The sequence below is a fragment of the Phalaenopsis equestris genome, unplaced genomic scaffold (genome assembly GCF_001263595.1).
Source record: "Phalaenopsis equestris unplaced genomic scaffold, ASM126359v1 Scaffold000761, whole genome shotgun sequence".
Classification (NCBI taxonomy): Eukaryota; Viridiplantae; Streptophyta; class Magnoliopsida; order Asparagales; family Orchidaceae; genus Phalaenopsis; species Phalaenopsis equestris.
In genome coordinates this window covers 1,786,265-1,800,367 of record NW_018165201.1, presented here as the reverse complement: position 1 = coordinate 1,800,367, position 14,103 = coordinate 1,786,265, and the positions used below count along the sequence as shown (strand labels likewise).

Below are 14,103 nucleotides of genomic sequence, written 5' to 3'. Positions count from 1 at the left end.
TGCCTTTATTTTTTAAGTGATCATTTATTTTTTTAATTACTTTTTAATGAGTTAATTGTTATAAATATATACTTACTCTAATTATAAAAGTTAAATTTTAACTTAATTAATTAAACGAGTAGGATATTTTAAATTTTAGTAGATAAATTAGAGGAATTCCTTTGAAAGATATTATGTCTAATTTTGAATATTAATTTTTATAAGCATAAGATTTCATAATACAAATTATATGTATAAAGTTGAATTTTATTTTTTCTTACTTTACTTTGTGATGTCTTTGATAAAGAATAATATGAATATTAACATAGTCATCGGTTCTTCAAAATCTGGCTGCTTTCCTACGGGTTAAAGGTGGTCCTTTTTTTGTAGTAGGAAGGTCTTATTCCGAGGGTCCTTTTTTCCTATGGGAGGAAAGTCTTATTCTGATTGGATTTATAATAGGTTAATTTAATTGATAGTAGTTTGACAGGGAACATTCCCATCATAATTATTTTTGAAGGGTAACTGCCCAGCGAAGTAACGACGAGCCATGCACTTAATTTTTTTGGAAATCGATAACCCGTCGGTTGGTCTTCTAAAAAGTGTGCATGAAAAAAAAAACAAGAAACCTCATTTGTCATTTCATTGGAATTTACACACTTATAATTGCATCACACTATCTAATCCACACAATTACTAAACTATAACCATATGAATACAATCACAAATAGAAAATAAAAGCAAACATAATGTATTAAACACTAGAAAATGAAATAATTTTTACATAACCAAAAAAATGAAATAATTTTTACATAACCAAAAATTATACATAAATATCTCATAACAAAAAATGAAATAAAACTAATCATGCTGCTTCTTGGTCTCCTCCTCCTCCTCATCCACATTCTCCTTCATATCCTCCTTTGTAGCCTGTAGGGTGCTTTCCTATACCACGCAAATCACATCGCACTGCCTCTAATTACATCTTCATTTTTTGCATCTGAGTGAGTTGAGCGGCAACTTGGGTCTTTATATATGCAGTGAATGCAATAACACCCCTATAGACTTTATCCTTCTAGTTAGATGTAGAGATATGCCCAGTAAAAGAGCTATATGTGTCCTACGCATGTCTCTATGACCCCAAGCCATAAATCATTCCTTTCTTATTTCCCCCAACGGCTTATCTCCAAATCTTATAGTCCAACTGCTCAATATCAGGGATAGTAAATCCTTCTATATGCTGACTCTGAGCTTCCTTCAACTGCTCATATGTTTTCTACAAAAAGAATTATAAAAGATATAAATTTTATTCTAGCTACTTACAGGTGTTGTCTGAGATTTAATGTTAACCCGCTGGTGATCTGATAAATGTTGATGTGCACGAGCATATAGCTAAATAGTAGTGGGCCCTCGTCTAAGCTCCAATGATCTTTAAGAAAAGTAAATATTTATTAAATAATTATCATCTACTAAGATTTAATACACAAAATAATTCTTGTCATCCTCCTCTTGTACTTCATTTGTGAAGGTGCCTCTCTAGTGTGTAGGGAGCCCCCACAATCTAAAGATCGATTTTACTCTTCTTGATATAGTCAAGATTATCACTAGTTCTACGCAAATAAGCGTACACATCTTCCCCAAGCCATTGAGTGTGCTTACCCGTCTTGCATATCTTAGCAAATATATTGTGTATACAGGCCCCCCACTAGACTCAAAGCTCCTCATAATATGTGCATGATGCTTGAGCCGCTAGGAGAATTACTTCTACATAATGAATATCAACATGTTAGACACATACAATTACATAACTTAAGATTAATTTTTAGGGCTCATCTCAAACTCTCTAAACTACGAGCAATTATCAGATGTGGTGTATGTACATGTGGATTTCATTATATTTTGATTGTATTTGTTGTATTGATACAACCAAAATAAAACAAAATCTGCATGTGTGGAGTTTGCACCTAATGATTCTTCTTGAACAACATATCCAGCACTTCAATAAGAATCTCTATCCATGATTAAGTATGGGGCATCGTACTTAATCTATGTGATGTCCCTACTGGCATGAACAGCTTGTGTGTGACAACATTTATTTTTATATAATTATTGATGAATTATTGGTTATGTATAATGAAATTAGAAAATAAAGAAATTTCTTCTAAATAATTATTTAGTAAATAATTCATTGCGTGCTCAACTTGGTATATTCTATTATTGTATAGTTATATCAGGTAAGGTCGTGACAAATTAAATTGTTATCAGAGCATTACACTAGTTGAAAGAAGGGAATTAAGTGTCATATGAAATAAAGTGCTATAAAATGGGAGCTACCTCTTGAACCCAAGATGGGACAAAGTGTTGCATGGTGGGAGTCACCTCTTGAATCTATAGGGGTCACCTCTAAAATCTTATCTAGCTAGTGGATGATTCTGGGTAAGAAAACGGACAAAGATTTTTGCCGCTTAAATGGGGGAGATTGTGAAACCCTTAAGTAGAATGAATTCAAAACCTTAAACATTCATTTGTGACAGCCTGAACTCTCACCCATTAAGATATTACTCACTTTGGCGTAATGGCCCACAGTTATGCCCTATGGGTGTAACTTTTTATGAGCTCTTTCCGGAATGCTCCATCACAAGCACACTTAACTTATATGTTTCTATTAAAATTTTGTAATTAAACTAAAAGGCACCTCGCTATTTAAGAGTTCGAATTCATTCTACTGAAGGTGGTTTGACAATCTCCCTCATTTAAGTAGTTAATGTATTTAGTTTTCTTACTCAGAATCATCCACCAGAAAAATGATACCACGAAGGCAAAAGGAGCGATAAGACTCAAGTGTTTGTGTGCATATATATGGCATGGCCCTTCTGCATGAAGACAACCCTAATATCCCAACATGCATATAAAAACAGGCACACACAAGCATACCAAAAAGCCACAAAAGTGATACATGGCTAGAGCAAACAAGCTGGCAAAGAACAATAGCCAGAGGCGTTAAAAATACTACCTAGCACCCTAGTCCTAGCCTAGAATTCCATCTAACGATAAGTGTCATAACCAACATCTAAGTGCACAAGGTAAGTCTCTGGGTATGTATGACTTTGGCGGTGTCGGCACAGCGAACTCATCCTAAAGATCCAAGGGATCTAAAGAATGTCACCCATGATGGATTTTGAAAAGTGTTTGCCTTATATATGGCCTAGTTGGCTACATACATAATTTTAAAATTATTGCGGACATGATAAACAACAATATATATTTTTTTTATTTTTTTAAATTTTAAAGACAAACTCGTAACATGCAGAGTAACACAATTTAGATCCATTAGATCCTTAGCATAGTCATACTTATTTCAATTTCGATATTTTAACTTGCATTTCTCTCTGAGATTGACCTGACAAACAATGCTCGTCAAGGCATTACAACCAACATTGGGTCACTCATTTTTTGAGCCTAGCTTGCTATCCATGCACACATGCAATTGCAAATGCGAACAATCATACACAAGAGTGGCTGAGCTATTAGATCTTGCTAACAACCATATATCATCACAAGAATATAACTCTCCTTTCATTTCAAGACAGAGCAACCTAAAGAGCACCCTCTGAAGAGAAGCACCCATGGAGAAGGTTGGAGATCTAGGCATAACCCATACCCTTCGACCAAGGCTCACTTTGAAGACCTATGAATGTTTTCAAACAATCAACATCAGATTGAGGTATTCATCCCTGGAAATATCAAGCCTAACATCCTGAATGACAACTAGATAGTCACGCAGAGAGAATGTCAACTTCAACCCACGAGCACCCTTAGTCGACTCCTTCAAGAGTCTTGATGACAAAAGTTGTAAAAGTTATCCAAAATAATAAGTGCTTTAAGAAGACACCACCCATAAAGGTTGAGGGTTATCTATGTGATCCTAAGGTATATTTTACATATCACAAAGGCCACATATACGGCATGAAGGAAAGTCGATACCTCCAGAGCATGATTGAAGAGCTAATAAAATCCAGGAAGCTCAAGGAGTTCGTGGCACATGTATCGATAACCCAACAAAAGGAGAAAGCCCTAATGTAGGAAGCTCAGATGAACTGGCTTGAGCTCAAGGCATCCGCATTGCTAGCGTCGTGCTCGCCATCTTTGAAAGAGATGGGAGTGAGGCAGCCCGCCAAATAAGTTTAAAAGGGCTCAACTCATGATAATTATGTGTAGCAACATTGCTTCTCCAACACACCACACGACATCCTTCCATCAACTTCACATATGAAGAAATGCCCCACAAGGGCAACCCTTACAATGAAGCATCATTGTCATCACTTTCATCACTAACTTCTAGATCAAAAGTATAATCTCTGACATCATCAACTCCTCCAAACGAGGAATCCCAGATGTTGTCTAAGTGATTTGGCCCCTGATCTAATCATGCATCACAGTGACAGGTTGAACAGCTGAGACTGGATTCACAGTGATTAATTGAGCAATAATGGGTTGAGCCTGCTTTGTGGCTATTCCAGAAAAGCCTGTTGATTTGAGAATGAAGCCACTATTCTCTTCACCACATTATTCTTCCTACGCTCACCCTTAACAATGTTTTCCACCTTTTTCCTTCAAGAACAACCTGTTCTTTTGGATATCGTCTGGAATGTCAGTTTGGTACTTCGTAAATTTATCCATTGCAAGCTCCTGCAAAGTAGAAGATGGCTAACAGGCAAAGGCATAATGAAAACTCACACAAATCAGGGAAACTAATAAAGAAAAGGAGAAAACAGAGCACAAAAACTTGAGAAGACGTCTCCACATCCTATTTATAATATCCAATAGCTCAAGAATCAAGGAAGTATCAATCATTGGGGTCATTAAATAATAACTAGTCATTTATTGTTTTTAATTCTTATGTTTTAATTGCAACAGTTTCTAAGATATGAAAGAATCAGGAAACTAAAAAATATACACTAAAAATACTTGATCAAATCTTCTGGTGATTCGATGAACCAGAATAAGACACGTGCCAAAAGATGGATTTTGTAAAGCATTGCAAGGGTGCCCGAAGCAAGAATAACTAGGCGATAGCAGTCAACCGACCTAGAAGCCGATCCATGAAGGGTCAAATGACCTAGAAGCCGTTGATTGGAGGTCTACTAGCCAGAAGCCGACTTACCTTAAACCGACTGATCAAAAGTCGACCAACTTAAGAGAATCATGGGTATAACTGTCATTTCACAATAATTTCAGTCCTCTTATAAATAAAGGGATTATTAAATGTGCTAGGGTGATTGAAACCATAGAAAAGATGTGTTATCTCACAATCTTTCCTTCTCTCCTATTACGCTTTATTTCTTTTGTGATTCGATTCACGAACAAATCTGGTTCAACAATAAGAATTAGGTAGTATGTATGCAAATGCCTCTAATTTTAAATGCATTCACTTATTATATCCATCATTTTTATCATTTGTCAAGAGAATCACCACATGATGTTTCAATATTTAATAAATTATTAATTTATATTTAAATTTTTTAAATCCTAAATTTCTTCTCTACTTTCAAAATAAATTTAAATTATATATTTTAAATAGAGATAATGAATTGAAAAAAAAAGCCACTTGAGTAATCCTATATGATTTATAGAAGGAAATGCATTAGATGCAATAGTTTTTATTTTTTTTCCATTTTTGGGATACAAATGTTTAATTTTCTCTAAAAATGTGTTGTTCATTTATATTTTTCTAAATATCAACCTTTAGATAGGTGTTAGATATGTAAATACATAATGTTATGTTTATAATTTATTAATCAACATGTATATAAAATGATCAAAATTAATTTATAAAAATGTGCAATCAAAATTATAATCACCATCGTATACATACATACATACATATATATATATATTAAATTTAAATTTTCAGATTGTTATCTATTCTATGATGCATAAATTTTAATATTACTATTAAATTGTTAATTATTAATGATGAATGCACACTTACTCTCAACACAGTCTTTGAGGGTATAATTTTGCACTGTGAAACTGCGAGTTTGAATCACACGTATTGATTGCTCTTTGAGCTCACCTTTCTTTAAAAAAATACTAAGAATTGATGATGTTTCATTCAATAAAATAAGATTTTAAAATTCTTTACAATAAATAATTTAAAATAATGATTAATATATGTATATTTTTATTTTTATTTTGTAAATTTACATTTAATTAAACTTATTTACTTAAAAGATCACCTCTTTTCACAAAAATATTTACATATATATCAATCATTTTTTCTCAACATATTTAATACACCAAAATTATATATTTTTATTTTTATAAATTAAAAAAGTAGTAATTTGTAAGTGATTTGAATGATTTAAATCATATATATGTCAGCAGGGTGACCCAGCAGCTTCTTGCTCGCCGCAATTCAGCGCCTTCCTTTACTATGGCGCTTTCTCCCTGTCCATCTACTGCAAGCAATTTGAAATCCTCTCTGAAAACCCCATTTCTCCCTTCAATTCGCCGATATACCCACCTCTCCATGTCGGCACCACGGCGGCGCCCCGCCGTCATCTCCAGCGCATCCCTTCTTTCCGTTGAGGCAGGCCATCGCGAGGACGTCCTCACCGCCGCACGTTCCTTTGTCTCCAATTGTCTTTCCGAGACTCATCTCGAGCTTACTGTTCCCGGTCTCATGGCGAAAGCTCGAGGAAAGGTTCATTTCTTGTTCTCTGATCCATTATATGTCTATTTCTTTGTGAGTCTCTTTTTGGATTTCTTCATCTTATGTTGGGGCCGTAGGTTAGAGATATTTATGAGGGAAAGGGTTATATGGTGCTGGTGACAACCGATCGGCAGAGCGCATTTGATAGGGTTTTGGCTTCCATTCCGTTTAAGGGGCAGGTTTCACCTTTACCTTTCTTTCTTACATAAATGGCTTCTGTTCTTCTGTTATTATTATTATTATTATTATTATTTTATTGAGTGGTTTTATGAAAGTTGCAATTTTGCAAATTTACCAAAATTTGGTTGTGTAATGTTTTCTGAACTTAAGATGGTTTTAACTGCTTCTGCTCGGTTGTTCAGGTTTGCTCTAGTTTTAAAGGGGAGGGTATTGCATACATACCACCCGATTCTTATGTATTTACATAGCTAACACCTCAAATTTACCTTTTACATTTATACCACCCAAAACTTTCATATCACATAAAGAATACCACTTTTTTAACTTTTAAAAGTGAAATATACCTTTTCGTGTATTGATAAGTTGGCATGTCTACAGCAATTGAAGTTTAGGTGTTAGATATGTAAATAGATTAGATTAAGTGGTATGTAGGTAAATCTTCTTTTTTTTTCTTTTCATGACAAATATATTTTTTATTTTTTTTCGATAATTGTTAGAACTGCATTCGTGGGTTTCATGATGGCATCCTACCAGATAGTGGGAAGTATAAAATGCATCAAATCTAAGGCATGGGAACACTTGCAATTATAAGCCTTGATTTGTTGGATGTATGGAATTTGATATCATTGGCCTGCTCTTAGATGTTTCTTCCTAAAATCTTTCTTCTTACATGTTATTCTATCATAGTAGCTCTTATTATCAAACATTGAATTTTTACTCCTTATAAGTTTGATTTATAAATTAGCTAGTAAAATTTAGAAAACTGAATGAGCAAGCTATTTTTAAAGCCTAACTTAATTGAAAAAAATGTTAGTTTGGTCATTTTAGCTCTATTTCAGATGAAGTAAAATATAATAAAGTTTAACAATGAAAATATTTTTATTTAGCTTAAATGATATATATTAAGTATAATATAAAATAATCTTAGTTAAAAACATAATTTTGACATGTGGAATAAACAACATCTATGTTGATATTTATGTCACTTATTTACATGCATTACTTTGTCAATTTAATATTTGAAGAAATTGATATTATTAGATTATTGATTTGATGGATTTTACACTAAACCAATAGCCAAACCAAACAAATAAGATTATTTTGTTTTACTTTTTCAGTTTTATCCAAACAATATACACTCATACTTTTATTCTTTGCACTTGCTTACTAAGAAAACTTGTACATTGATTAAAACTTGAGCAAATTAATCAGCAGCAGTTGAAGCATCATCATCATTGAATCAGGACTCATATCATGAATTTGCATAGATTTTAATGATTTGACATCAACATGATATTACCACTTCAATATTTCACATATGGATTTTGATGGCAATAAATGCTTTATGAGTAAAGTGTCAAAATAGTCCCTAACTATTTACATGAGGCCATTTTAGTCTCATAGTCTATAAAAATGTCAAATTAGTCATCAGACTCTTTTAAAATGGCTTGAAATGGTCTCTAGGGTAGACTATTTTAGCCCGATTAAAACAATGAGGATTAATTTGATACTTTTATAGATTCTTGGACTAAAATGGACCTCTAAAAAGAGTCAAGGGACCATTTTGACACTTTTCTCAATATTTATCTATGGTTTATACTCATAGTTCCCTATTAGGATATAGTTACATATTAGTACTTTAAATTTTGGGGATTTGCATACATTGCTCACGACTCTTATGTATTTATATATCTCACACCTGAACTTTTATATTTACACATAGGACTCAAACCTTTAATATCACATCAAAAATAGTGCTATTGTCACTTTTTAAAGTTAAATACACATTTTCATGCATAGGTTTAAAGCACCAAAGTGCTATACATGTAAATATGAAAATTTAGGTTTAAGATATGTAAATACACAAGAATTGTGTGCTACGTATGTAAATTTCCCTTAATTTTTGCTGAAATTAATTTCAGATTAAGTTTATTAGCCCTGTTCATCTTCTTAATCTATCTCCTGCCGAAAATTTGAAATCCGTTCCATGTATGCGGGCAATGATTATGATTATTATTTACTCATTTCCTCAGGTTCTAAACAAAACAAGTATATGGTGGTTTAACACGACCGAACACATTGTTCCTAATGCGGTCGTTTGCTCTCCTCATGAGAATGTGACAATAGCGAAGAAGTGCTCAGTTTTTCCTGTTGAATTTGTTGGTAAGTTGTTTTTGGGGTCAAATTGTTAAATTTGATATTGTAAAAATAAAATGTTTTTAGAAAAGAGGGAGTGTGGGTGATGGAAATCTTTATTGAATGCCATTTACACGTAATAATGATACTTCAATTCTATTTTGTAACTCTTGGGATAAATTTAGATTGTTTGCTTCTTTTGTGGTTTTAATTCTATCTGCTATTTGTATCTGTATGATGCTAGTTATTTTTTAGACTTTTTATTTGCATTTTACCCCCCCCTTCTTCCAATTCATTTAGCCATGGTGGCTAAAATGTTTAGTTTGACAATTACTTTTTTAGTTAGAGGCTTTGTGACTGGCAGCACTGACACATCACTTTGGACTGTTTACAACAGTGGCAGAAGGAACTATTGTGGGAATATTCTTCCTGATGGTGGGTCTAAGCTGCAAATCTTTTTATGACATGCATAGGCTACACTATTTAAATATAGGAAGATTTACATACATACCACTCAATTCCTATGTATTTACATATCTAACACCTAGACTTCAAGTGTTACATACATGCCACCTTACCTATGCATGAAAAGCTGTGTTTCACTTTAAAAAAGTTAAAATAGTGGTATTTTATGTGATATGAAAGATTTGGGTGGTATAAATGTGAAAAAGTAAAGTTGAAGTATTAGATATGTAATTTATAAGAATTGGGTGGTATGTATGTACATGCCCCCTAAAAATATTATTTCTTATGCATTGCAGGTATGAAGAAAAATCAGAAGTTGCCTGCTAATATTCTCACACCTACTACCAAAGCAACAAATCATGATGTTCCGGTGTCTCCTGATGAGGTTTGTTGTGTCAACTGAAGCTCAATAAGTTGCAAATTAAATAAGGATACATAATTGGATCTATGTCCTTGAGTATAGGGTGGGTATTTCAAATAGATTTGCATTTTTGAAATTATTTTACTTCTTTTTTTTTTGGATAATTGCATACATACCACCTGAAAGATTGATATTTACAAATTAACCATCCAAGTGATTTTTTTGAACTATAGAACCAATGTATTTACTCGTGCCACAATCAAACTTTTGAGAATTTGATAAAAATGAAAAATATGGGTTGGGGTTTTACCATGAATTTTGATATTTGAGTGAGTATTTGGAAAATGGATGAAAGAGGATGGTAGATTTGTAAATAGAAAGTTTCGGGTGGGATGTATGTAATTGCCCCTTCTTTTTTTTTATCTTACAAAGTGGTACTTTAAGTAAACATGTTGTCTGCATAATCATCTTTTCAAGTTGAGAAAATTCTAAAACATACTTCAACATCATTTCATGATGGCTTATTTGAAACAATTACTTTTAATCAAAATGTTGTTTTCTTTTTGTGTTTGTGTGTATGAGAGAGAGAGAGAGAGAGGGGGGGGGGGGGGGGGCTTTTTTGTGTAAGAGGAAAGAAAAAAAACAGGGAGTATTTTTTATATTTTAAACCCAATAAACTTTGTGATTATGTATCTTAGTGAAAGAGAGGAATTTTTGTTCACTTCAAAGTCTGTTTGCACTTTAATTAGGGATCTTAATGAAAGAGAGAGATAAATGTTTCTGAAAGGTAATTTGTCATTTTACCGTTAATAAATTTTGTAGTTAATGGAGGGATCTTTACAAAGAGTTTTTCATATATGGGGCACCCATTTGAATATATTTAAGAAAGATGAAAACATTGTGAAGTATCCGTTATACTTAAAATCTGGACTGTTTAATCTTCAGTTAATATTCCTAAATCATTTCATTGTTTTTTTTTTCTTAGCAAGCTTAATTTGCATCCTTCAAATAAGTTCTAAAAACCAATTTGTTTTGATGCAAGGGCTCGAAAGGAGTTAGAGTTGACTTTCAAATGTGGTTTTAATTTAAGTGAGCTTTAGTGACGGTTGCTTTTTTTATTGGGCCGCCTTTTGTGAACTCAATTCCAGTGTCTGTTTTAACTACAAGTAATTTTAATTTTACTTATAATCTCATCAAATCTAAAAATTTTATTACATTATAAATAGAAGTAATATTCTAAACCAACTCCTTTTAATTTTTTTTTCTTTTTTGTTAAAAGCAAAAATTAAGGTGGCTTGAAATCTTTTATAAGATTAACTCTCTTCCCATATCTACGAAGATGAGTTTCAAAAGTACAAACTCATCTGCATCCATTTTATACTAAATAAACGCCACACTTATGTCAAGATAAACTAGCTTTAATAGAAACTACTTGATACTTTCTTTCATTATCATGACATGGGTTTTTTCGTTAGGGGTGACCAACACAATATTTATTGTTCCGAGGTTAAAGTTGTGCTGGTAATGCTTATACATTCTTGGTTTTTTATAATGATATCCCCAATATTGCTTATTAATTTTTTTAAACAAATATATTAACTAGATACTCATATGAGTATAATAAGGATATTTATCATTAATTGCCAGAGTAGAAAGTAAAATACATCTTAGAAAAAGATAAAAATTGTTCATTTGGATTATTTAATTAGTCTCATGATTACAAATGAATGATGATGGATTTTCTCCTAATCCTGCCCCTTCTAGTATAAAGAACTCAAATTCTCTTATCCACTAAATGCCAAAACTCTGAATGTTCCAATTAGAATTATAGACATTAACAAATAATCGTCAAAAATCAGATAAGGTTTGAGGCATTTCAAGATTTTGTGAAATATTCATATTGATAATATTAATAGTTGACGAAGTGAACACTAATGGAATAGCTGGGACTGGAATATCATTTGTTTTCTTCTAAAAAGAATTTCAATTTGGCTTTAGGGTTTTGGCAACACACCCAAATAGATGAGTGGGGATCTTACACCAAAGGGAGTGAGGATAAGTATAAGTATTTGATGGATGATCCTGCAAATAAAATTTATGATTCACTTTTGGATAAAGCTCGAAAGATTCAGGGAATTCATATCCAAAAATATGATAATTGGAATAATATGATGGAATGTTTTTAAATTTCACTTTCTACCTATATTCAAGAGATAAAGATGCTATCCACATCTTATAAAAATGGGTTGTAACATTAGCTCCACCAATATTATCCTTAGAGTCCCAGTAAATGAGTTATCACATAAGCCATCTATAAAGTCTACTCAAAAATAGAAGCCAAGAAGGATAATGTAGAGTGATGAAAGTATTCTAAATGAAATCATGAAAATGGGATCTAGCATGAGTGATAGATGGCCCACAAAGTAATTAAAAGTGGGTAATCATTTTAAGACATGCACTAGAAAACTTTTGATATAGTATTAACACTGTAAGAGAACTTTGATGTACTCTGCTTATAGAGAAAGTCTTCTGATGACATTATTATTGAAAAGCCCAATGGTCACCAATTAGCTATAAATTTGACAAGAACTAGTGAATCACCTCGATTGTAGGATGAACCATAAAAGATTTGCCAATCGATGGGAGGGCGATAGACCAAGTAGATATAGAAATCTCGTCATTGAAGAAGAGGTGAGAAGGCTTGCTTGATGGCTGTTTATGTTGTTAATTGTTGAATTTAAATGAAAGAAAAGTGGATAACTATTTGAGTAAAGAGGAGAGAATGTCCGCAACATTCAAACCATAAACAACATTGGCAAAGGAGGTGTGCTAACTTGCTTTGAGTTCAAATTTTCATAAAGCTTTCTATGTTGATAGTTCATGTTTCATTAAAATTATGAGGAATGAATATTTTTATAGCATCTAACCCTAATCTCCTTCATCTCTTTCTTTCTCTATCTCTTCATCTTTCTTTGTGTACTCATTTTTATTTGTCACACATCTTTATTGGGTTGATTCTGCTAATTTACAAATGCAGTGCTTTTGTGCTTGATCAATTATTGAAAGATATCTTTTTTAATCTTTCTCCTTTTTACCAAATATCTAATGAAATAGAAGCAAGAAAAGTGAAACTTTTGGTGAGGTTTAGTAGTGATCCGAACCTTGATTGAAGCTAGGAGAAATGGGAGTTGCATTGATGTAGATAAAATAAGTTGAATTTTGTTTTGCGATGATCCATTTGAGTCATTTTTTATTTCGTGTTCTTATTTTATTATTGGTCTTAACTTAACCTACACCATTAAGTATGTTAGTACTTCGCTACCTTATTATCAACAATTTCTTAGAAATGTAGTAGTGATGGAATATGAATATTAAAGTGGGACAAAGTAGGAAGAATTGACCGATCATTTACAATTGTTATTTTAGCTTTCAGTGGATAACTCATCCACCATTATTTATATGAGGAAGTCATAAGGACATTACTACTAATCAAAAACTAAGGAAAGTATATGTACATCAAAAAGGCGTCTGCATAACTTATAGAGATCTAATGGTCCAGGAGAGAAAGATACGATGGGGGCATATCCATTGCAACGAGATCGTGTGGCCCACCTAGCCGTAAAAGCCAAGCTATATGAGCCAAGTCAACTGGGTAAAAACCAACTGTGCCAAAAGGCAGACAAAGACAACTAACCGATCGTAGTGTAGGCCATTCGACCGAAAACTAGACAAGAAGAATTTGAGCCATCCACTGCAGGAAAACCGATCCAATGGAAGAGTGAGTTCCACAGTATCTTTGACCACCCAACGAAGACGCAAAGACTCCTTATCAGGGATTGAACGTAGTCAACCAGGCTGAATCATTCGATCAAACCCTACAGACCAAACTCAGTCGACCGAGCTGACCTATTTCACCAAAATAAACTAAGTTTAGCCGGTCAAGCCTAGGGTTGTCAAAATGGCTCGTTGTTCACGAACAGCTCGTGTTCGACTCGTTAAGAAGCTCGTGTTCGGCTCATTAATTTTGTTCGATAAGTTAACGAGCCGAGCACGAACTAAGATGTGTTCGTTCATGTTCGGCTCGTTTTGGCTCGAAATACTACTCATCAAGTATATATATATATAAAGTAGTATTTTAAAAAAATCTAAAAGGCTACAAAGATTTATAACCAATTAAAATATTGATTAAGAAAATAGAATAAAAAATATTAAATTATATTCAAATGATGTTTTAATATAAATAATAATTTTTAAATCTTGCTCAAAC

The 14,103-nt window shown here is 32.8% G+C and overlaps 1 protein-coding gene across 1 annotated transcript in view; it reads left to right on the top strand.

Annotated features, from left to right (window-relative positions):
• The first annotated feature begins 6,364 nt into the window (after positions 1-6,364).
• Positions 6,365-14,103, top strand: part of LOC110030879 (phosphoribosylaminoimidazole-succinocarboxamide synthase, chloroplastic) — a 16,069-nt gene continuing 8,330 nt past the window's right edge. Inside the window, exons 1-5 of the mRNA XM_020733838.1 lie at positions 6,365-6,685; positions 6,772-6,873; positions 8,908-9,037; positions 9,353-9,445; positions 9,772-9,860. Of these exons, the coding sequence (XP_020589497.1) occupies positions 6,416-6,685; positions 6,772-6,873; positions 8,908-9,037; positions 9,353-9,445; positions 9,772-9,860 (684 nt within the window). The 5' untranslated portion in view covers positions 6,365-6,415. The remainder of the gene's footprint in view (positions 6,686-6,771; positions 6,874-8,907; positions 9,038-9,352; positions 9,446-9,771; positions 9,861-14,103) is intronic.